The sequence below is a fragment of the Balaenoptera borealis genome (genome assembly GCF_965194805.1).
Source record: "Balaenoptera borealis genome assembly, chromosome: 4".
In the NCBI taxonomy this organism is placed as follows: Eukaryota; Metazoa; Chordata; class Mammalia; order Artiodactyla; family Balaenopteridae; genus Balaenoptera; species Balaenoptera borealis.
Window position 1 is genome coordinate 18786541 of NC_138861.1, and position 26214 is coordinate 18812754.

Below are 26214 nucleotides of genomic sequence, written 5' to 3' on the forward strand. Positions count from 1 at the left end.
AAAATAATGTTTTAGCTAGTTCTCTTGGGTTTTGCAGTCAGAACATACAGAAAGTGTTATTTTTGTTTCCTCTTTCCCTTGTAACTATAGCTGACTTATTGAGTTGGCTTGAACTGCCAGCAAAATAGTAAATAACAATGGTATGAGTAGTATTTTAGTTTCTGATATTAATGGCAGCCCTTCTAATGCTTCACCATTCAATATAATACCCCTGGACTTAATATAAAAGTCCTTTTTCATGTTAAGAAGATAGTCTTAATTAAAGAATGATTTTCTTAAAAAAATCAAGAGCGGGTACCTCTAAACCATAAGTCTTTAGCCTACTCAATATAAGAATAGTAAACATTTTTCTTTTTTATTATTTTAAAGTTTATTTATAATGAAATTATTTGCTGAGAGCATTAATTCTAGAGGAAGTTTTTCTTAAGAATGGAAAGTAGGGCTTCCCTGGTGGCGCAGTGGTTGAGAATCTGCCTGCCAATGCAGGGCACACGGGTTCGAGCCCTGGTCTGGGAAGATCCCACATGCCGCGGAGCAACTGGGCCCGTGAGCCACAATTACTGAGCCTGCGCATCTGGAGCCTGTGCTCTGCAACAAGAGAGGCCGCGATAGTGAGAGGTCCGCGCACTGTGATGAAGAGTGGCCCCCGCTTGCCACAACTAGAGAAAGCCCTCGCACAGAAACGAAGACCCAACACAGCCATAAAATAAAAAATAAATTAATTAAAAAAAATTAAAAAAAAAAAAAAAAAAAAGAATGGAAAGTACAGTGTAGTTTTACAATCTCAGATTCAATGTCATTTAGTAGAATAGTGAGGTTCAGTATAATTTATATCTTCCTTTGTGTATTCAGGGACAAACGTTTACCTAGTGAGAATTAGAACCTAAAGAATAATTAAAATTAATAATGTTAATTATTTATTTTAGAAGGAATGATTATTAAATTGCCTGATAAACATTTTAGGAAATTTCTCAATTTAGTAATTTACAGCCCCCAAAGGTTCAAAACTACAGTCAGTAGAGCATTAATTTTTCTACCAGATAATTGTCTGGTTACAATTACAAGGTCATATTATATCAGCCTCTGAATTATGTTTATAGCTAAAAATTGAGATAGTCATTTTTTTGTTAGTTTGTATTACTCAACCCTGACAGTGTGAACTTGATTGCTTATTATGTTTCTTACTTCATTTTAATATGGCTTTACATAGATATAAATTTAGTTCTACATGTAGTTTTATACAGTGTAGTTTTACATAGATTCCTCTTAGACATTTGTAATGTTATATGAATTTTGGTATGTCAAGACTTAATGAAATATGAATATAAATTATTTTATAAATTTAAAAAATATTTTTATTACTTGGCATTAATAATCACTTTTAAAATTTCTAACATTTGGCTTAGAGGAAGAAAAAGAAACACTGGCCAGAAAAATAGGTAATTGAAATAAATTCTCCTTTTGGAGGTTTGATTTTATATGAATCTTAATCAATGTAAACCTATAGTTTATCTATTATATTAAACGTGGAAGAGATGCCATACCATGGGAATATGTTTTATACCAAGTAAATAAACAAAAGCAAAGTTATTTCACTTTTCACTGTTACTCATTTATTATCTACTGCAATTTTCAGTTTTTGAGTTATAAATGTATGTGAATATTAATGATCCAACTGCAAATATTGTTGAAATAGGAAAAATAGTAGTAACATTATAGGCAAAATAGAGAGTAAAAGGTTAAACTCTTTGCTTGAAATATTCAGAGTAAGGGAAGAATAGACAGAAAGTCGAAAAGATCCCAAATTAAGAAACATTTTTTAGAAGCACATTAAAAAAGAGCTGAAGAAATGTATGCTAAGTCAGCTATACATCTCTTTAACTGGATGTAAGATACTATATTATTTTCTATTTGCTGTACAATAAGATCTTGATGAAGAATACTAAGGCCAAAAGTATTATATACCATATTCTTTAAATTTATTTATTTATTTATTTATTTATTTTTGGCTGTGTTGGGTCTTCGTTTCTGTGCGAGGGCTTTCTCTAGTTGCGGCAAGCGGGGGCCACTCTTCATCGCGGTGCGTGGGCCTCTCACTATCGTGGTCTCTCTTGTTGCAGAGCACAGGCTCCAGATGCGCAGGCTCAGTAGTTGTGGCTCACGGGCCCAGTTGCTCCGCGGCATGTGGGATCTTCCCAGACCAGGGCTCGAACCCGTGTCCCCTGCATTGGCAGGCAGATTCTCAACCACTGCGCCACCAGGGAAGCCCTATATACCATATTCTTAACTGTGTGTGGTTCATGGTCATTTTACTGTCTTATAACAAATCACAACATAAATCTTAGCAGTATTTTTTTGGATCTGTATCCTAAGGCAAAAGAAATAAAAACAAAAATAAACAAATGGGACCTAATCTACCTTAAAAGCTTTTACACAGCAAAGGAAGCCATCAACAAAACGAAAAGACAACCTACTGAATGGGAGAAAATATTTGCAAAGATATGACTGATAAGGGGTTAATATCCAAAATATATAAACAACCCATACAACTCCATATCAAAAAAACCAAGAACTCAATTTAAAAACGAGCAGAAGACCGGAATAGACATTTTTCCAAAGAAGATATACAGATAGCCAAAACGTACGTGAACAAATGCTTAGCATCACTAATCAGAGAACTAAAATCAAAACCACAATGAGATATCACCTCACACCTGTCAAAATGGCTATCATCAAGAAGTCTACAAATAGCAAATGTTAGCTAGGATTTGGAGAAAAGGGAACCCTAGTACACTGTTGGTGGAATTGTAAATTCATGTAGCTACTATGGAAAACAGTATGGAGGTTCCTCAGAGAACTAAAAATAGAACTACCGTATTATCCAGCAATTCCACTGCTGGGCATATATCTGAAGAAAACACTGGATCATTGGGATACATGTACCCCAATGTTCATAGCAGCATTATCTACAGTAGCCAAGATATGGAAGCAGTCTAAGTGCCCATCATCAGATGAATGGATAAAGAAGATGTGGTGTGTGTATACACACACTAGAGTATTCTCAGCTATAAAAAAGAATGAAATCCTGCCATTGCAACAATGTGGATGGACCTAGAGAGTGTTATGCTTAGTGAAATAAGTCAGACATAGAAACACAAATACTCTGTTATCACTTATATGTGGAATCTAAGAAATAAAACAAATGAATGAATATAACAAAACAGAAACAGACTCACAGATATAGAGAACAAACTAGTGATTACCTGTGGGGAGAGGGAAGCGGGGGATGACAAGATAGGAGTATGGGATTAAGAGACACAAATTACTATTTATAAAATAAGGAACAAGAATATATTGTATAGCACAGGGAAATATAGCCATTGTTTTGTACTAACTTTAAATGGAGTATAATCTATACACATATTGAATCATTATGTTGTCACCTGAAACTAATATAATATTGTAAATCAACTATTTCAAAAATAAAGAAAAAAATTAACAAATAAGTAAAAATAAACACAACCTCTTTCCTCAAAAACCATCAATAACTGAGAAAATGTGAACGTTTCATGTGCTTAGTAATATAAAGTTTAGGTATAATATTCTAGGTAGTATTCATATAATGGACTGTATAATGTAGAGAATCTTTATACTCTAATTTTTTTTACTAGAAGTTAGTAGCATTCAGTGCCTTCTCTTGTCACATACCTTCACTTGGAAATTTTGGCTGTTTTATCACCAGTTAAAAAACAAACAATGCATTGTGTAATTTCTTGAGATTTCAGAAAGCTAACACATTTAGATAGAGTCAAAGTCGTTTTTTTTTTTCTGACTCTAGTTATACAGAGTTGGAGCAGTAGTACAGAATACTATGTGAAATTTCATGACCCTGCACGTGAATTACTCTGCTGGCAGAATTCCTCTTGCTCCAGGGCACGTGGGGGAAAGAGGTCAGGGTGGTCAGTCTTTTGTTCTATTCAAACATTCAACTGATAGAATGAGGTCTACCCACATTATAGAAGGCAATCTGCTTTGCTTAAAGTGTACAGATTTAAATATTAATCTTATCCAAAAACTCCCTTACAAAAACATCCAGAATAATGTTTGGCCAAATTCCTGGGTACTATGGCTCAATCAAGTTGTCATGTAAAAGTAACCATCACAAGTGGACTCTATATTCTACTGACATATCAAAATGAACTGTGTGGCATAATAGTTATGTGTTGGGATAACTGCTAGTGAGGAATGATGCCCTTAACATTAGAACTTTCCACAAACAAATCTATAGTTGATTTTACTAAGGTTGATTTTATGACTTACTTTTTAGTATTTGTTGTGCTAAACCCCAAAATGAGACTCCAAAAGGCGGAGTACTGGGTTTTTTTTTAAGAGACATCTGGATTTAAATTCTGAGTTTTTAGCACACAGTGTTCTCTGAGGTGAGTTCACTTAGATGCTGGTAATTTTCTCTGCCCATATTTAAGTGTTATACATCTTTTCTCCTCCTTGTACTAAAGGAGCAAACAGAATGTTTTCATTTCGCGCATAATAACTTACTTATGGATTGATCACCTTTTCTTTCTGATGTGTGCATGTGGGAGGGATAAGATAAAAGCCAAGTAGTTTCTAAAATGATGTCTGAAGGTTTAAAGAACATTTTTGAGTATGTTTGCTTTTGAAAAAATGTAATCTGAGACCTGATTAGCTTAATGCAAAGTGAAAAGTTTCGTCTCTGCATGAGCTAGTGATTGGTAATGCTACCAAAAAAACTTCCATTCTTTTTTTTTTTAACTGTTTTATTTATTTATTTATTTATTTATTTATTTATTTATTTATTTATTTATTTATTTATTTATTATTTCTGGCTGTGTTGGGTCTTCGTTTCTGTGCGAGGGCTTTCTCTAGTTGCGGAGAGCGGGGGCCACTCTTCATCGCGGTGCGCGGGCCTCTCACTGTCGCGGCCTCTCTTGTTGCGGAGCACGGGCTCCAGACGCGCAGGCGCAGTAGTTGTGGCTCACGGGCTTAGCTGCTCCGCGGCATGTGGGATCTTCCCAGACCAGGGCTTGAACCCGTGTGCCCTGCATTAGCAGGCAGACTCTCAACCACTGCGCCACCAGGGAAGCCCCAAAACTTCCGTCCTTGATGAGAAAATTCTTAAAATATAAGACAGTTTCCTTATAAGCTCAATCCTCTTTTCTGTTAAAAGTGATTACAACTTCTACAACATTAATACATATAACTCAGTTGCTCCATCTTTAGTATTCTGTAGGACAGCTTATGCATCCCTCTAATCGAACTTATTTCGTTGTATATTAATTACGTGTGTATGCCTTTTTTAATTCAGTTATAAACTCCTTAAGCACAGGGCAGTTCTATTCAACTAGCATTAATTGGGTACCACCATGCCCGTTAGTTGGTACCTTGCCCTGGAGCGATTGGATAGACAAGTAACAGATAAGTTTCAATACAGTGTAACACATTATATAATGGAGCTGATTACAAAGTGTTCAGAGAACTGGGTTCAATTTCTAGTTGTAAGAGTCTTTCAAAGTGTCACAGAGGGACTGACATTTCACCTAGATTCTGATGGATAAATGGGTGTTTCATAGGTGTATTCTCTTATCCTTCTCCTTTTACCTACCTTTTCTTCAAACCTTAGATAATACCAGCCATCTACGTTTTCCACTTCTCAATTCTGGCAGCCTCCAGCTGCTGGCAAAAAATTCACCCAGCGGTACAGAATGTTGCTATTACAAATTTAGGGTCTCTAGCTTCAGATGGTAGTGCTTTTTATGTGTTCCTTCTTTGTGGAATAAATTTTTCTCCTTTTTTCTGCTTAGAACATGCTTTATTGGCCTTCAAAACTCAGTTTAAATGTTACCTTATTTATGGAAATTTCCATGATCTTCATGGAACTGTGATTGCTTCCCATTATACATTGTATGTAACCTCCATGGTGTTATCAGTCAAACTGAATTGTGGTAATTTATTTACCTCTTTCTTTCTCTTACTAGACAGCTCACTGAGGATATGATTTGTATCCTTTAGCTTATATTCCCAATATAGTAGGGACTCAGTAAAAAGACATCTTCTGTGGATAATCTCATCTACTCCAAGTCTTCAGCTACCAAATAGGTTCTCACAGCTTGGAAACAATTACAACATTGTGTGTGAATATTGGGGAAGAGGGGTGAATTTGATAAGCAGGATCAGGGAATGCTGGATTTTGAAAATACAGTGTACTTTACCCAGGTTATGTGAGGGCACAAGGATTATGGGAAGAACATCCCAAGCAGTGGAAGCAACATATACAATGTCACAGTGGTGGGGAAGAAACCTAGTTCCATCAGAAACTGAAACTGGAAAGGGAGGAGGGGTCAAATTATGAAAGGACTTTGATGTCATACGTCTTAGTCCACTTGGGCTGCTGTAACAGAATAGCCTGGAGTAGGTGGTATCCCTCACGCTTCTGGTGGCTGGGAAGTCCAAGACCAAGGCACCAGCAGATTCTGGTGAGGGCCTGCTCCCTGATTCATAGACCGCTGTCTTTTCACTGGAACCTCACATGGTGGAAGAAGCAAGGCATCTCTCTGGGGTCTATTTTTCTAAGGTCATTAATCCCAGCATGAAGACTCTGCCCTGTGACCTACAGATGCCAATCTCTTTAGCTTTGTTTACTTCATATTTTTCCCCAAGGTGTTTCACAGGAGGATGGAGATGGATCTTTTACTAAAGATATTCCTTCACTGTGTTTTACTATGTCCTCATTCTCTTAGTATGAAGTGAGGAAATCCACGTTTACCGTTAGGGACCATGTTTTCAATAATTACTGTGAGCTTATAGTTGAACGATTCTAGTTATATACTCTGCTTTTACCACAGTCATTAGCACAGTTCCTCCAGGTATTTCTCAGCAAATATCTTTCTTTTATTTTTTAACCAACTCAATTTTTAGCAACTGCTTTTGACCTAGTTAGTGGTAAGTTTAAGGAAAATAGTCAGACTAGCAGATCTCCCCGCTTATTCTAGTGATGATTTCCAAACACATAACTTCTCCAACTCCCACAGCTTACATTATCCCTGGAATTGAAATGACTGCAAAACTGTCAAAATCATTTATTGTAATTTTATAAATGACTCTCACAACTTAATCTTTTAGTAAGACCTCTTTCTGATGGTGAGTCATTGTGCAAATGGGTCTCTGTTCTGCCCTGTTTCTTTTCATGACTGTATCCATCCTTTTCTTTCCTGCACTTCGTGTTCCTTTTATTTGCTTAAAATCTTTATTGCAGGAAAAAGATTCTCATCAGTGAAAGAAAAAGCATTTTATAACAACCCCCCATATACTTCCATTTTCTTTTAGAAATATTAATTTCTCATTTATCAGGCCCTTTAATCTTATACCCAGTATAGTCCTCTTATGTGTTTTAAATATATTTTAAACCTGTTTCACTTTCCCTATACACAGTTCCCTTTCTCTCCTTCAGTCACTGAGTCAATTTATCTATCTCAAAATACTGTGCATCCCTTTCTCACCCAGTTGTCTTAGTTTAGTTCTTACTTCTGAAAAATACGTTAAATAAAAATATTTGTCACGTAATAACTTGGTGAATCTGGTCAAGGTATTGTTAGCACTATATATCTTCTAAATTAACAGTTGTGTTAGGAAGAACACTGGACTAGGAGTCAGAAAAACTGGTTTCTTATTGCTTTTCCAATATAATCATATAGCTTTATTTGTAGTATGAAGAAAACATAACCTATCATGCCTATGTCACATGTCTGTTTTAAAAAGTGAGTTTTTATGGTAGTCAGGTATCTTTAAAAGCTTGAATGGCTCTCAATCAGATGCCTTTAAATGAGGACACTACGCCTCTGTGTAGGAATTAGCTATAGTGGTGGGGTGGGTGTGGCATTTCAGAGAGGGAACAAGTGCAGCAAGAAGGTATGAAATAAAATGATTAATTTAGATTTCTATAAGCAATTCAGTGTGGCTAGAATGTAAGATATCAATGGAGGAGTATCAGGAGAGATGGTTGGGAAATATAAATATCATGGATGTGCTTGAATGTTTAATTAAAACTTATAGACGATCACTTAAAGATTTAAAGTAGGGGAGTGACATAAAATTTGTATTTCTGGAAGCTTATTCTGCCATCCATGTAGATGACAGTTGCAGGGGAGGCTGGAGTTAGGGAGACTCTTGCGGAGGCTGTTGCATTTAATAAAGGTCAGAATTGAGAGCTGGAAGCAGCATGAATGTAACAAGGAAAGGATAGATGCACAAGATGCTAGTCAGATGGAGTCTACAGAGCTGACAGTACATTCTGCTTAGCATGGGTGGTAGTGAGGCATTTACTAAAGGGGAAAGATTTATAATCATTCTAGGGCTTCTGGCTTAGATGGGTTCCCTGCCATTAACTGCAATAGAGACTAAAGTGAAAGGAAAGGAAGAGGGTAAATTTGATCTTGGAAATGATAAATTTGAGGTATTTATTGTATATCCAAGCGCACATGCTTTGTTTTCCTTTGGATAAAGGGAGAGAGGATTTGGGGCTCGTCTGTGTGGTAGTAAATGAAGCCTTGGATTTGGATCAGATCTCCCAGGCACAGGGCCAGATCTCTTGTTACACCCTATTCTAAGAATCTACCCCTTGAGAAATAAATAATTGCCCAGAGACAACGATACACATGGCCCTTGAGTCATATTCCGTGTCCTTGCAGTCAATCCCAAATCTGAGTCTTCTCTTCACAATCAGTCACGAGGATCCTTGGACATATAATATAAATAAAAATAGCAATTGTTTATTGTTCTCATAACTAGAAGTAAATAATCTAATCCAAGTACATTTTTAATCTAATAGAGTCATAGTAATAACAGTCATTATTTTTGTTTTTCTAATTTGGAGTTTACTGAAAATTGGCTATCAAATGCTTTTCATTAATTTCTCCTCATAAAACCTATATGCTAACATAACATCATAAATTCAGCTTATAGTAGCATACCTGAAAACCCCCTCTTGATATTTAACTGTAAAGCCAATTATTTTAATGTATTTACTTGGCAACTTTGTTGGGAACTTTAGCCTTTTTCAAGGCATATCTTAAATTCCCATTCCCATTCCACCCATTCTCAGCCTTCTACTGGGTTATTGGTCTTGAGAAATTCTATGAGTTGTGCTTTAACTTCTCCTCTCCCTATAGCATTGTAGCACAGCTTCTTGATTTACTCTTCTTTCAAGTTTCTCTGACCCGATTGCCCAGTTTTCTTTTTCTTTCTATCACTGGCAGTTTCATAACGAAGCTGCACCTTGCCACCAGGAGGTCAGGTGGGGTGTGGACATAGGACTGCAGAGACAGAATGAGTGCTTGCAGAACTGCAAGGGCTACTATAATGGATATGACTCCTGCCATAGCTCCCACAGATATTATTTTAGAGTAGCAACTGCCCTTCATGTATGGGTCCTTCAAAATTCAAGGACTGCCAGCTGCCTATAATTTGTAGGCATACTCAAACGCTTTTATGACTGCACCTAAATGTGAAGGGGGAGAAAGAAGTTGAATTGATTCCTGCAAATATTTAAAATGGGTATAGTTCCAATGTCAGTAGTAGTGTGGCTAAAGATAATGAAAAGTCTGCCTTTTTTCTCTCTCTTTTTTTTTTATAAGATATCTTTTTATTTTTTTAATTTTCATTTATTTATTTATGGCTGTGTTGGGTCTTCGTTTCTGTGCTAGGGCCTTCTCCAGCTGCGGCAAGCAGAGGCCACTCTTCATCGCGGTGCGCAGGCCTCTCACTGTCGTGGCCTCTCTTGTTGCGGAGCACAGGCTCCAGACACGCAGGCTCAGTAATTATGGCTCACGGGCCCAGCTGCTCCGCGGCATGTGGGATCTTCCCAGACCAGGGCTCGAACCCGTGTCCCCTTCATTGGCAGGCAGATTCTCAACCACTGCGCCACCAGGGAAGCCCCTTTTTTCTTTTTAGGACTCCTGATCACAACACATGATTTCTTTTTACAAGCAATCATTCATTTAGATCTGCAAACACGACCACTGACGCCTTCTTAATGCTCTCTTAAAATCATTTCAAGGGTGCTCACAGATATCTGAGAACATGTTTAGTTCACAGATACACATTGTGAGATGCAGTAGAGTGCCAGTGTAGAAAGCATATATGAAATGAGGCTGAAACTTTGTAATTGTTTATTGGATAGTGGCATTTTAATGATAAGCAGTATTTGGCTCTTTATGTTTTCATGACAAACGAAAGAAGGTAATTCCCAGCTGTTTAATTTAAATTCTAAACCTATATATAAATCCACGTGCTAGCAAGTAAATAGAATTCCTTTTCGATTTTTCTAAATTGTAAATCAGATTTATATGAAAAACCAGATTATATTTTCCCTTTTATTTCTCTGACAATAGTATTAAAAAAATACTATTCCCAAATCTTGATTCATCTTCTTATAACTGTTTTCCCAATTCCTTGGATTGTAATCCATGGAAACTCATCAGAGTGCAAGAGCTTTGTATGGCTTTGTTTTCTTTTTTTCCCCTTGCCCCTGACATTCAGCTCTGATGTTAAGCCATTTTTTTAGTTATAGTTAAAATGAGACGTGCATGGGTGATTTGCAGTTAACTGCTCGCCTCCACACACACAAATGCCTCAGCTTCACATCTAATCATGATTCATGCCTTATGCCAGATTCTTGCTGTCATCCTAGCACCAGCAGATGGTGGGACAAGACCCCTGGGGCATTCAGCCCCAGTGTTCTACTGTTGTAGCAGTGGTCAGAAAAGGAAACATTTTAACATGGCAAACTGAGTTCAGTTCTTTTGGCTTCTTGCTAAAAAGAATAATAATAATAATAATTAATAGAAACTTGGTGTCAGATTTTCAGGTGGTACCTTTTTAATCCAAGAAACAAAATAAAAGTGAAAAGCCACATTGTATTTTATAAATGCGCTTGCTGAAAGGACAGCTCCTGTGTTTATGTTCTATCATGTGTACTTTACATTTGTAATAATCTGAATTGTGAGAAACCAGTGAGTAGCAGTGTACAAAAAGACAAATTTCATTTATTTATGCTTAAGTAAGTTTTCTGTTCTAAAAAATAACACCAGTGGTTGCCAGGTGATACACATGTTGAATTGTTAGTATAGTAGAATCTGAATTTGGTGTTCATGCTCTATGATTATTGGTGACTTTAGACAAGTTTACTTTATCTTTCTGAGCTTCTGTTTCTTCACCTAATAAAAAGCGCTGTTTTAAAGTATCTCCAAAATATCCTTTCTTATTACAGTACATAAAATGTAAGAAACCAAAATAGTATTAGCTGTATTAAAGTGTACTAGGCTTATGGAAAAGGAAATGCATGGATGGAGTTTCAACATTGACTAATCTTGATTACTTGATCTTTTGTACTAATGTCATATATAAACATACACATACACCCAAATAACTACAGTAATTGCAAAGAAATGTTTTTAAGATAACAAATCCATGGAGCTTTTACAATTTTCAATTTTTACAAACTTATAAATAATTTTCCATATAATTTTCTATTGCTTCAACCATTCAACAATTCTAGCTTCTCCTGATGATGGTAAGAGTGTTATACCTCTTTAACCCAGAATCCTGGCTAGTCTTGGGTTACACGGAACATTGCTTTTTAACTTTTTGACCAGAATCTATGATTAGTGATACATTTTACATTCAGTAAGCATACACATACAGTTACACGTGCATGTGTTTCACTCAGTGTTTTACCTTACTGTCTGCAAAAAAATGTTTTCCTATTCTTTTGTTGTTGTTGTGGATATTGTTGATTCTATTTCTCTTTTTAAGAAATTGCTGGTCCTTGTTCACCAGATTGATTTCAGGGTTCTTAATGGATTGGGACCCACAGTTTGAAAAACACTGAGCTAAACAATCAGCGCTTACTATAAAGAAATAGATAATTTTTTGTAGACTTTCTCAAATTATTAAAAATGATTTCCTACTCTCTGTTGATCAGAGCAGCTGCCATTTACTTAACAAGAAATCTTTAGAGTTCTCTTGTTTGTTTGTATATCCAAAGGATGTAAAGGACATAGAGGAGCTACACATAGAAATAAATTTAAATAGAATGCTTTAATGAGCCTTATAGCTCCCTGTTTTTAAACAATGCCATTCCTCTTCATTGTTAAGAGCCAAATAGTAATTTTAAATTTTGTTTCCTTGAGCTTTTCTTTATTTCCATCATCATTCCAGGTGTTCCTGTTTTTTATTTTAATAGGTCATGCTTTTTACATGAAGCGCTTGATTTCATACAAAGGCTCTTTATTTGTATTTTAACAAAGGTGGAAAGAAAAGGAAAGAAGTAGGTCTTCTTGAATTTCTATATCACCATATAGAGTTCTGAATACCATGGCCTCATTGCTGTTTACTATTTCCCTTTTTCATTAGTGGTGGTTTGAATAAGTTGTGCGAGAAACATAGTAATCATATGGAACTGAATAGTCTCTTCTATCACTCCATATAAAATGATATGAGGTGAGTTTTTTGCACATTTAGTTGCCACTTATTTTTTTTTAATTGCTGTAGCATTATAGGTAATCATAGAATTCACATGTATTAATAACACACTATTAGAGAATTCAGAAGGGAAGTAGAAAGTAAAGCATTCCTACTCTGACTAGACAGTGTTGGAAATAACATTGAGAAGTAAGTTTGGTATGCAAATGGTATATTCAGAAAGGATTCCTTTATAATCTGTAGATTTAGAAAAGATTGTATTAGAAAGTGTTTTGCATAGATAAAAACTGAACATAAAAGCAGCTTGTGGAACTGAAGGTAATTTTATATAAATATACACATTTTAATATATAATGAACTGTTTCTATTATGGATGGTGAAAATTCTTAAAGAAAGAATTTATTGTAGATGTAGTTGTCAGTGTTAGTGTTGAAGGTGTTCACTGAAGCTCTTTGTATGTATCTCTTTCAGATATGGAAACAAGTGAAAAAATCCAAGGAAGTGGAATACTTCAACTGTTTGCAAGTCTGTTGGTTCCACAGTCTTCCTGCACAGCCAAAGTAGCTAACATCATAGCAGAAATAGCCAAAAATGGTGAGGTTTTCCTCAAGAACTTTTCTGCTGGGAACATCTTCAGTTTTACACCCTACCTGTCAGTATGTTTTATTAATTTATGTTTTAATTTTGTAGATTAGACCTTTTTTATTTCTTTCTATTTTTCTTTTCTTTGACTTTTTTCATGTAATGAAATGTTGTTTAAAATGACTATCATTATAGTCATTCTATTCGTACATTTCCCATTTGCTATTCCGTTCCTTCAGAGTAGAATTAAAGAATAGCACTGCAAGTCCCTCCTGTACCTGTATCATTTATTCCTTTGGTTACAGGATTCTTGAGCTGCCACTGAGTCATTCATCTTCATTGTCACAGGAGAGCTTACCCTTTTTCAATGTATACATTGGTTTGTGTTATATCCAAATAAACTCACTGTTTTTTTTTTTTTTAGTCTGACCTACTGACGTTGGCACTTGACTGCAACAGTGTAGTCGGAATACATACTCTGTTTTCTGAATTCACCTTCATGAGAAACATTTATTTCTTAGGTTTCCATGTAATGACAGCAAAGCATAGATTATAAAATAGCCATCCCATTATATATGGTTTATATCCAGTGAGAGGGGATTCTTTGGAAGAATTATTTTGTAGCAGAAATATTTGTGTATGCTTTTAGTTTAGTCAATTTGAGAAAAACACTGACTTCTTAAAGCAGTTTTTAAGCAAAAGGGGAGGCCATGCTAAATGTAATACCATTAGTATGCCTCAGTTTGTCAAAGTTTGATATTATTTTTAGTTCTTTTATTTTAGTAAGTTGCATATATTATACTTTAAAAAAAGAAACTTTAAAATTCTGGCTTCAGTTTTACACAATTAATTTTATACATTGTGTAATCACTGTGGCAGGTGGCATTGTAAAGTATGTTTTTAGCCCAGTAAAACAACTTGTTCATATGTGTGTTACCAAAAAGAATTGCCATGAAACTTTTTCATTTGTTTAGAGGTGCTCAAAATATCTTTCAAGTTCCAATGAGGTTCTATATTGGTAAATCATTTTTTGGTTGTTAATGAAAACTGACCATCTATTGTTTGTACGTACATCTAAGCTATTGAAATTATAATCATCATGCTGTGCTTTGGAGTTGAGCTGGTCATAAATGTTCAGAGATTCCTAGTGGTCTGGAGTATTTAGTGTACTTCAAGCAGATTTGAACTGCTCTGAATAGATAGGGATCACCTTGGGACAACAAAGAACTCCTGAAGCAGATCTAGTTTGAAAATGAAACCCCTCCAGATATTGTTTGTTAACTTAGAGCAACCACTATCTAAATCTTCTTAGATGCAAAGCAGCTTGATTTTTAAGATCAAGTAATTTATTTTTAACCTCATTAGAAACACAGTATAGTTTCCAGAAATCAATTTTTATCTTAAAACTTTTTTTCTTAAGAATGAGCACACACACACATAACATAGATAGAGAAATTTTGAATAGATTTTTTTTTAAATGGATTGCCATTCCTATATGATCTTATTACTTAATAGTATCAGTCCTCGTAATACTTGGTCACAGTTGCATGATGACTCTGCTGCTAGAGGTTGCTTCTAGTTACACTCTAGTAGATGACAACTGTGTTTTAAAGACATAATTTATAGCATTTATACTTTTAATCAGAGGCTTGTTAAGGGCATGCCACTAATCCCTACTGATTAAAATAAATGGGATCCATTTAAATGGTTGTTTACTGCTTAATCGCCACATTGGTTTTTTTTTAAGTGACTGGCTGAGAAAGTGGATTAGAGTCTTTTTTTTAAAATAAATATCTTCAGAAATGCAACATGACCCAACGGAGATATTAACTGGCCTTATATTTCTTCTGGTTAGAAACTTGACAATGAAAGAAGATTGTGTGAACCAGAGAAAAAAAGAAATTGGAAGTTGATCTGTTCATCGTCACTCTGCTGTGCACGTTATATAATAATAGAAGAAAACTATTAGCATATACTTGTTAGATTTGGATTAATTATAAAATATAATTATGGTTAAATTTGTACATACAAAAAGAACTCTCTAAAAATTAGCGTACCTGACTATGTGCTGATGTTCAAAATCCAGAGTATTAGTAAGAAGTTCCAGGGGCAAGTTTAACGTGGGAGCATAGCTATGACCATAAATTGCAGTAAAAGATTTTGATATCTTTTAAATAAAGTATTCCCCTATATAACAGATTTAAGGTGGATTTGAGGCAAAGGAAAAATAAGTAAAAGAGGAAGTATCTGTGAATATTTCTTCCTTTTTAGAATTGTACTCTCAGAGTGTCTAATAATAATAATAATAACAACAACAAATTACTGAAACTAGGTACTATTATGTGTCTACAGTACTGATAACTGAAGTTGAAAATGTGTAAAAGCAAACAAAACCTTTACATCTTATTCCCCTCCTCCTCCCCCCTCCCTCCCCCCTCCCCCCTCCTCCTCTTATAACATCCAGGTATAAGAAGATAGTGATAAATTAGGTATAATGAAAGTTAATGAAAAATTCTTTTGGTTTATGGTAGAGACTATCAGAAAAGAAAAATATGACCCCACTCATTTTTGTGTACTCATTTCATGAAGTATTTAGTAGGGTTGTAATGATACTTTTAGACAGAAATGTACTCTTCGGATAGTAAGCCATCTTAAACATTTTAATATTAGATATTTATTTTATTAAGGGAGGTTTTTTATGTAATTGAGAATCTATATTTTTAATTAAATATGTTCTTCTTTTCAGAATTTATGCGAATTCCATGTGTGGATGCAGGATTGATTTCACCACTGGTGCAGCTGCTAAATAGCAAAGACCAGGAAGTGCTGCTTCAAACTGGCAGGGCTCTAGGAAACATATGTTACGATAGCCGTAAGTGTTGAAATAGCAATGGTACACTTATAAACTTTTGTTTAAGAATTATGATTTTCATAATAATTCTGCTTTTAGTGTTAGCACTGTCTTTTCTAGGCTAAGACATTAATGTGAGCCAGTATGACTTAGCTCTGCTTATGTAGCTGAATCGATGGACATTCGGGCCATATTATTCTTTTAACTAAGACTTATCTGAAATGAATTCTTTTTCTCTGATATCACAAATGATATTTTCAGAGGAAAATAAGACATTTTCTAAGAATTGGAGCTTTTAATTTTAGGAAAAAATATATCTTTTCAATTAGGTTTTATGGAAGTACCATCTCTGCATGAGAATACTTCTGAACACATTTTTTAGTTTCTAAGTCTGTCCAAATACATTTTTAATTACTTGCAATTCAGTAAAGCCATTCATAAAAACCATTATCTTCTCAAGAGCTAGATTGGCCTATTGCATCTTGCATTGACTCCATTCCTATTTGTCATAATGTCATTGTCATCCTCACCACTTTATATAATATACTGTTCATACTAGGCAAAGAGAAAGGAAGAACTTGGGTATGGGTATAGATATTGCAAAATTTTTACATTTTCTACTTTTCCTTCCCACGTATATGCAAACAAAATACAGAAAAAAATCTTGAGTATATTCAATTTAATTAGGCTTATCCTGATTTTCCTTAGATTTCTGAGAAAAAACACATTTTCTAACATTCACCTTTAAAGTCTCCTAGGAATTTACTTCTATTTGTACAACTAGGATAACTTTTATTGTTTATTTTCCCCATTGAGTTTATGTACAAAAATCATAGATAGCTCCTTTATAATACACAGTGTTTCAAAAAGTGATTTGTGCATATAAGCCAGACAGAAAATAAAGTCATAAACATATTTATTTATGATAAAAGAAAGAAGCAGAAAAAAAGATTGAAACTACAGCTTTCAGTTATAACTTCTCTGTAGCAGTAGTGGTAAGACTAGCCTCATTTATTCTTTCCTTTTTCTGGAATATTATATATTATATCTGAGGGCACGGGATGTCTTTTAATGTGAATTTTAATTGGAGAATTTCAGTCCCTAATGCTGCTTATAAATTTACCTATCTGTGCCTTCATTCCAATTCTTACTATCCTAGGGTATTAGCTTTGTTTATAAAATCCTAGTGCTTTATGTTTATAACTTGCATTTTCCTATTTAGGATTTTTATTAAACACTATAGTTTCTAACGTTAGCTTTCAAGAATGAATGTGTATTTTATATGATTAATTTTAACAATATATATTTAATAGACCTCTGCAGAGTAATAGGCAAAGATTGATGGCAAGTATTTGGAGAGTATAATCATTACTCTTTTTATTTTTATCTTCTGTGTTTATTACTAGAATTTAAGGCTATCAAAAGTATTCTTTAATCTTTGTTCAGTTTAGATATTCTTGACTTATGCATTGTTTGAACATCATAGGAATTATCTGTTTTGAGTACTTTTGTCCTAGAGTTTCACTTAATATTGGCACAATGGAAGAAATACCCATAGTGATCTATTGTCTCATCTTGCTATGATTTTTATGGGCACAGAGTAATTTTATTTCCTGTATACACTAAAGAACCTTGAAGTTAGGGTAATAAATGTCTAGTTAATAAGATTATCATTTTGATGAAACTGAAGTCCATTATTATGCTGTTTATCATATCCGTTTACTCTGTTCTTATGAGGTATGCAGTATAAAGTCTGGATATGCTTTAGGCTATGAAGTTAATTTTTTGTTTCATTTATTTGTGAATATTTATACCCACTTTATTCTCATTCAATTCAATGAAAATTATAGTTAAATAGAAAATTAAGCATAGTGAATACAGACTTTTTATACTTTTAAACCTTGTTTAAGGAAAATGAAGTTAGTAATCTTAAAAATGAATAAATATAAGAAGTGATTTATTACTATAAATCATGTGGTAAAAATGTGTTCATTGTGCCATGCTGTCTTAAGCATATAATTTCCATAATACTGTACATTCTTATCCTTTTATTTGAAATTAAATCTATGTCAATTTATCAGTGATTTCTCCAGAATGGTTGTAGGAAGAGTACAGCACCTTTATTTTAATTACAAGAATGATATCAAAGTCTATAAATGTGATGCTGTGTGGTTGATTTTTTAATTTACTTGAAATGCAGTGACATTTTATGACAAGCAGGAGTTTGAAAGAACCCAGAAATTAGATTTCTCTCTTTAAAAAATATTGAATAACTTCTATTTTAATTAATTAATTAACCTTCTTCCCTCTTAAGAATGTAATGCTTCATTCCTAAAGGGAGAATAGAAAACTATAAATGACAGCCTTGTAAATACAAGGAATCTTCTTCTTACAGATAACATGTGTTTTAAAATTCACGTTTGTATTTTATCACACTTACCCATAGGACTAATCAGTTTATTCTTGTTTTATAAATGTATTCCAAATGAATAATTTTTTAGTGTGGGTTTATTCAGAATTTTATTGGGCTTACAACAGATAGTAAACTTAATGTATACATAAAGTAACATGGGAATTCAGTATTAGAGATAAAAATGTGAGAAATTTGTGCATATTTTATAGATTTTTATTTTGATACTTAAAACGTAAGGCAATTTGCCAGCATATTTCAGTTAACAGTTCTTTTTGAAAGGAGAGCTCTAACTGTAAAAAGAATTACACTTACCACAAAATTCATGGAAATCTTTTGAAAAAAGTAGGTCAGATTTCAGATTTCCCAGCTTTGACAGTGCCTATTTTAGGGAACTCTTCCTAATGGAAGGAAACTGTCTTATATATCCTAACATCAGGTAATAGACTGATATAACTGCTAAATGGGACAGGATGAGGCTTTGTTGCTGATGAACTTTTTGAATCCCACCCAGTCTCTCTCTTGCATATAGAGATGAAAGCATCAGCGAGTGGGAACAGTTTTCATTTAAAATGCCTGGTCTTTTTTCTATGCTTCCAGAGAGCTGCCAAGGCATTTATGGATTTCTCTTTCGAAGTATCCAGACTTCTGATATAAGCGACGTTTTAACTCTTTGCCCTTTAACTTCGCCAAAATACTTCTTTTTATAAGAAGTTTGACATCTTTTAGATCAAAGAAGAGAGAAAAATTATATTTCAATTTGGAAAGAAGTCAGCAAAGCTGTGATGGGATATGCTAGGGGATATAAGTTTAGATAAAGTAGTATTACATCTCAGCAGTGCATACATTTGGCCTGTTTAATTACACATTTCTCTCAAAGGTGATATGGAAAAAAATGAGCCCCTTTTTCTCCTTATCTGGCCATCTTTGTGGTATTCTCTTCTTTTAATGATTAGCTTTGTTTATGTAACTGTGCACATTTAAAATTGCTTATATAATTAAATGGTCTTATAGTATTGAAGAGCTTCATGTTAAATTCCCACCCCATGTTTATAATTCGTAGGGATAAATTGGTGACTGGAGACTGAGCTTTCTCTGTTTGTAGATGGTACTGCTTGAGGTCAGGTAATAATTGATATCGGAAATACTGGTTAAAAGTCTTTTAGTAGAGGCTAAAAGAAAATGATTGCATGAAATTAAATATTTGTGCCTTTTTGTATACCAGAGAAAGAATAATATAGAATTCAAATTAATACATATTAAAATTAAACAAATATACCTCTACAGAAATGAAATTAGTGCTTTTGATTATATAATTAATCCTATTATTAGAAAGATGCACACTTAAGAAGCTTGTATGACATGCTGTCTTACATGATATAAAGAAAATTGAATTCTTGCTCACTGATGAAGAAATAAATCTACCAAAATGAGGTGGTAATCAGGCTTGCCAAAGCCATTGTTTCTGAGTTAAACTAAATATTGTTTATTTCAATGACTTCAAGAAGTGTAAAAATGAAAGGATGCCCAAGTACATGCATGGACCTATTTATATATTAGTGATTCTAACTGTGCTACACTATTTTTAATGTAAGGAATGAAGAAAAAATTTACTATTCTGACTGCAAACGCTCAAAAAGAATTAGCAATAATTCTATAATATTTCATAATGTAAGTTGGTTAGATAAGAATAATACAGACATGCTTTGAAATTGCCTAAGTAGTCAGAATATGTTTGCAGCAGTTATATTAAACACAGAACTATTTATATCTTACATTTAAAATGTTTGTTTCAGTGATATAAATTAGGTTAAGTGTTTGATTATGTTATTAAAGAGTTTGCAGGTCTATAGATTTGTCCTACTTTTTTTAGTATTCAATTTTAGAGTAGAATAGAATTATCAACCAATAAGTATAAAAATAAGATTCTTCAGCTTTTACTAATCAATCTGTTGTATTTTTTAATAAATTTATTATCAGAGTACATCACGTATATAAGAATAAACAACTGTATGCAACTGCTTTTAGAGACAGTAAATATGGCTATTAGCACATGAAAATCCTCTGTTGTAAAGATTTCCTACATATATAGTAGTTGGAAATAGATGTTGTTTTGTAACACTATCATAAGCTCTATAAAAGGTTCATGCCATTAAAGAGCTTTTAATATGGTGGAGAAAATAAAATGCACAAAGGAACACAACTTATGGACAATTACAGAGTGCACACTAAATATGTGGTTTTTGATCAGAATGAAAATAAATGGGTGATGGGAGTAGTATTTGGAGCCATTTTTTAGAAATTAAGCAAATAGTGCATTGCTTATAAAATATAGTTTATTTTTAAATTAATAAAATTTTAAGTAAGTGAAATTTTAGTATGCTCTCTGGAAGGCAAATATTACAGATTGATAAGATTTCCAGATCTACCATTTACTAAGTTATCATTTAATCTTTCTGAATTTTAGTTTCCTCATTGGAAAAGTGGACTGTTGTATGGATTAAATAAAGGTTTATATATAGAAGTACAATATAAATTATGAACTGCTAGGCAAAGGAAATACGTAGCATTTATGTATGATCATTTGTCTTACTCAGTTTGGGCTGCTATATTAAAATACCATAGACTGAGTGGCTTAAACAACCAACATTTATTTCTCACAGTTTTGGAGGCTGGGAAATCCACCCCAGATCAAAGCAGTAGTAGATTCAGTATCTGGTGAGGACACTCCTTGTTTGCCCACGGCCTTCTTACTGTATCTTCACAGAGAGAGGAGAGCTAGAGGAAGCAAGCTCCCCTGTCTCTTCATTGAGGGTTCTACCTGCATGACCTAATTACCTTCTAATGTCATAACATCAGGGGTTAGAATATCAACATATGAATTTTAGGGAGACACAAACATTCATTCCGTAACATTATTGTTTCTAAAAAGTATGCTGTGACATAATGCAATGCATACACTAATGTACTCAGGGTATTTTTTTTTAAAGTATAAAGGACAGAAGCCATATAAGGAGAGGCAAAGATAAATCTAGTAAGAGTCAGGGATAATATACTTACCATAATGAGCACTAATTTAATTTGAGCATCTCAGTTGCCAAGGTGAAAAACTTGATATGCTATGTAGTTTTTATTTTATGCTAAGGAGAAATTTTCTAGCTCTTCAGTTAAACAAAAAACTGTTGAGACAAATTCTAGAAGAGATTCATCATCAGGATATCATTAGCTTCTTAGATGATTCTGTATACATTCCTCTTAAAATATGCAGAAGATATTGGTTTGCATTAGACAGTATCTTCAATAACGGTTCTAAAAAATTGCTCGAATAGTCTCCATATGATTGTTTCTTATACCACGTCTTTAACAGAATCCAAGAAATAATACGGAGTACTTTAGCAAACGTAGTTCTATTTGGACAACATAACCCAAATGTGTTGTTTTTTGGTAGCTGAACTTGATTCAAGCATACAACTTAAAATTTTCAAGAAGTTTTGACTTGAATGTATTTCCTAGTTTATTTTAAACCAAAATACAGTTCTACTTTGCATTCGTTATACCTGCTCAATTTCTGTGTTGTGTAATGTATCCAAGTTCTGTTTTCTGAGACCAAAAAATATAATTATCTTTGATTTTTAAGCCTGTTATCAATTTGATAAAATTTGATTTACACGATAGTGAATATTTAAAACTACCACAATTACATGAATCTATACACATGATAGAATTGCTTTGAACTATACATGCCCACACACATACACAAATGCATATAAAAACTGATGAAATCTAAACGAGGTCCGTAGATTGTCACTTTCCTGGTTGGTATATTGTATTAGAGTTATGTAAATGTTACCCTTGGCGCAAGCTGTTTGGAGGGTACATAGGACCTGTCTGTACTAATTGTTTTTTTTTTTTTTTTTGCAACTTTCTGTGAGTCTCTAATTATTTCAAAATTAAAACTTTAAAAAACTCCATATTTCTAAGAGGCATACATATAATCTCTGGGAAATGACCTTGTTTCTATCAGCCCTACTTGAGGGAGTGGGAAGAATAAATGTATATAACATAATTACAAACTTATATACATATACACGTACATATAAACATTTAAAGTATGACCTACAACAATAATTTTCTTTTTATTGGATTTGTATAATTAAAGTGGAGAACAAAATTGCCTCTAATTTTTTCTCCCTCCAAATTTGACTTTAAGGGAAAAAAATCAGCAAAAAAATTGACAGCCCTAAAATAAAATTTAGGGAGAGACAGTTCATACTTTTGGGACCTTGATCAGAACAGGTAATCAGTAGGTTCTGCCTTCTATGCATCCTGTAGGGATAGGTTAGGCATTAGCACTCCTAGTCTCGGGAGGATTTCTGTGTTGGGCCACAAGCCTCTACTTCAGGTGAGATTTCTGGTGAGTCAGGATCAGACTGTAAGTAGTTTATAATTTACCTTTGTTCTGGAAAAACCAATGCAAATAATGTGAGGGGGGAAATGGTTTTGCTGGTAATCACTTCTGTTTAATTGTCCAAGTGTGTCTCCTGTGTTTAAAGAGTTTATAGTGCATTCAAGGTAATGAAGCATGTATATCAATGTTTAAAATAGGACACAGTGATGGTGCTGTAAGAGGATACACAATAGAGATCTAGGAGGGAGCTCATTTGTGTTTGAGCCCTTCCAGTGGTGTTAATAGAGGAGGAAGCAGTCAATCTGCATAGTATCTGGACATATGGAGAAAGGATTAGGAGATTGTTCAGGAGCACAGAAAAGAATTTTAAAAGGTAGATAATATAGTAGAGAGATATGTCTGGAACCCATATTGGAGAAGGGCTAGTACAATGGGGAGCCATTGGAGGTATTTGAGCAAGAGTTAAATGTGCAAATCGATCCCATAGAAAAAGTTAATTTGAAAGAGATGTACATTATAAGATAGGCAGTTGCCCTTAACAAGAAGTATGTATCTGAAACACTTAGCAGACTTTTTCAAAATACATTTTCTTGGCCACACCCTAGAACCAGTAAATCAGAATCTCTGAGACTAGAATCTAACGTATCATCTATATTCTGCAAACACTCCCTAGATGATTCTAATGCACATTCCTACTTAAAAACCACTGGACAGTGGACTAGATGAAAAATAACCAGTTAGAAGGTTATTGTTTCTTTTCAAGCTTGAAGAATAAAAGAGAGAATAGAAAGGAAGAGAGGGTGTGTGTTTGTGTGTGTGTGTGTGTGTGTGTGTGTGTGTGTGTGTGTGTGTGTGTGTAAGAATCCAAGAAAGTATCAGGTAAGAGAAAGGAGTCCATGAATCCAAAATTCAGATCTGGATAATATCAACAACAGAAATAGATCTCAACCAGGTGGATATGTTTGGAGGCATGTTGAATTTGAGGTGCTGTTGTCACATTCAGGTGACAGAGCTATGAGATTCATGCACTTAAAAGTGATGGTTGACCCCATGGGAACAGAAGAAATGTTTAAAGGAAAGCGTGAGGAAAACAGCCACATTTTGAGTGTAGAAGAAAGGAAGGAGCTTATGAAGAAGCACTGAAAGATTCGAGGAAAACAATTTTCTTGTCATGGATTCCAAAGAGTTGGGTGATAAACACTGTCAAGTACTGCCAAGAAAAATACTGAATTTTGATCATTTGATTAACAGACATTCATGTTTTAAAAAAATCTCTAAGTCGAGTCTTGTGGAGAAAGAAATAGAATTTCAAGGGCTATGGTGAGTAATGAGGAAAAGAAAAGAGGGTATTAACTTTCTAGAAATTGAATGAGAAAAGAAGAGACAGAAGCGGTTTGTGGGAAGGGCAGCATCGTGAGAGTAATTAGAGTAGTGGAAACAGGAACTTACTTGTTGGGCTAGGACCCTATGGACAAGGACTGAGTAAATTTCCTGGAGTAAATGATTGATGCACAAAGATCATAGATGATAAAAGAAGAAATGAAATCTTTGGTGTTAGAATGGGAAGGGACATTCTTCCTTAGAGAAAAATAACAAGATAGGTGAAACTATAAAAAAACAATTTACAGTAGTACAGAGAGCAGTCAAAAGAGTGCTTCTGGCGTGGCCTCCCATCTTCCCAGTAAAGTAGAAGTCAAGCTCATTATACAATAGAAGTCAGTTGCAAAGTGACAGTAAGAAGCTTTGGTGTGGGGAAGGGATCAGAGTTGGGGCTGTGAGGCATATTATAAGCAGTCATAAGGATATGATTTTTAGGTAACCAAATGGTAGTGAAGGTTTACTGTAGGTAGAGATCTTGATTTTGCATTCATTTATCGATTTGTGTTGTGCACTTACACTGTATGTAGGCTAAGGAGTTGTTTTTGTGCTGGAATGTGTGGACAGGAAAGAGCCACTGGAAGGAAACTTGAAATTGGTATTTTCAGTTCCATAGAAGGATTCAATTTGTATTGGAAAGGGAGGAGAAGTGAGGCAGAGATATCAAAAAGCCATTATAGTAGACCCAGGTATGATACGGTAAATACTGACTGGGGCAGAGAGAATGAAATTGAATTTTGAAGTGAGATTGGATTGATTGTCATTAATTTGGTTGGTTCTTGCAAAGTACTGTACCAGGTTTAAGCAATGTTAAATATTTAGTAACACTTCAGATAGTTTATACTTTGAGGAACTATGATTTTTCCATTTTTGTGCTTCCTATTACATTCAAATACCTTTTGTTCATTAAAATGGTATTTAAAGATCTAACAGTCTATAAATTTTTCCCTTCATAAAACTTGTACGGCAAAGAACACATTATATATTTAGCTGCTTTTTTCCAGTGCTTGATTAGTTCCCACGTACCATGTTAGAAAAAAGCTAATGCCTTGTTAAAGAGATGGACTAATAGTTTACAGGTAGTTGTGATCAGTTTTAATAGATAGGAAAGTAGAGGCAACATGTGAGGGAGCATTGCACATGGCAAAAGTATTAGATGATTTTTTTTTTTTTGAACTGAATAAGAAGTCATATATGGTTGCCAAATTAAATTTTTTTTGTGTGTCCCTTGGATACCAGATTCTCTCCTCTTCTCTGAGTCAAAGCCTAAATGGCGTTTGGAATTTCCCTTTCCTGATTAACAAGTCTTAAAAGGAGTAGGGAAAGTCTAATTATGAAGCTCTGCAAAAGTAAGATTTTTTGTTTGTTTTTGCTGTTGAAATCTGTTTTTTTCCCCAGACCTTTACTATCCTAATTTCACCTGTTAACGATAAAGTCTATGTGTAGACACATGAAACATAAAATGTCTAATCTGCTTATTGAAACCCTGTCAATACATAGTATCCTCTGCTCTTAACTGTGTTCTGTTTTAATTTTTCTATTTTTCTTCTTTGTAACCAAGCTAAAGTACTGAAAACTTTCTCTATTTTTAATCAAAGTTATCCCTACTGCGTGTCGGGAGTCTTTCCCTTGGTTGGGAAGGAATATAAAAGATAAATACTATTTAAAGGTGAATAATTCACATTCTTCTTGCTGAGTGGAATAATGTACCTTTTGAGAAACAGTGCTGTTATCAGTTTAAGTTAAATTCTAAATCATTACTACATATACATGTGAGCACACATGCAAATACGTATACATCGTCTAGGGTAGTTTTTTTAAAGTATGAAATAGTTTGATACGAAAGCGTCTCATTTAAAATAATTGGAATAAAATTTAATTTTGATCTTGAGCAATTAGACTAATAAATTGGAGCAGTAAATTATTTACATTGTTACCTGAATGCTGTTCAGAAGTCATTTAAGGTAATTTTATGAAATAACTGAGTTTAATTAATAATTTGTTTATAAAATACAGATATTCAGTCTTTTGCTGATACAGTAAGTCCCCTACATATGAACCTTCAAGCTG

General features: G+C 34.1%; 1 protein-coding gene across 9 annotated transcripts in view; it reads left to right on the forward strand.

The window, feature by feature from the left end:
* RAP1GDS1 (Rap1 GTPase-GDP dissociation stimulator 1) overlaps positions 1–26214 on the forward strand; it is a 161866-nt gene that overhangs the window by 51649 nt on the left and 84003 nt on the right. For 7 of the 9 annotated variants that reach the window (XM_082391690.1, XM_082391691.1, XM_082391694.1 and 4 more), the window contains exons 3-4: positions 12988–13110; positions 15845–15970. In XM_082391690.1, the coding sequence (XP_082247816.1) occupies positions 12988–13110; positions 15845–15970 (249 nt within the window). Of the gene's footprint in view, positions 1–12987; positions 13173–15844; positions 15971–26214 lie in introns of those variants that run through there. The other 2 variants (XM_082391695.1, XM_082391696.1) reach the window with 2 other exon arrangements.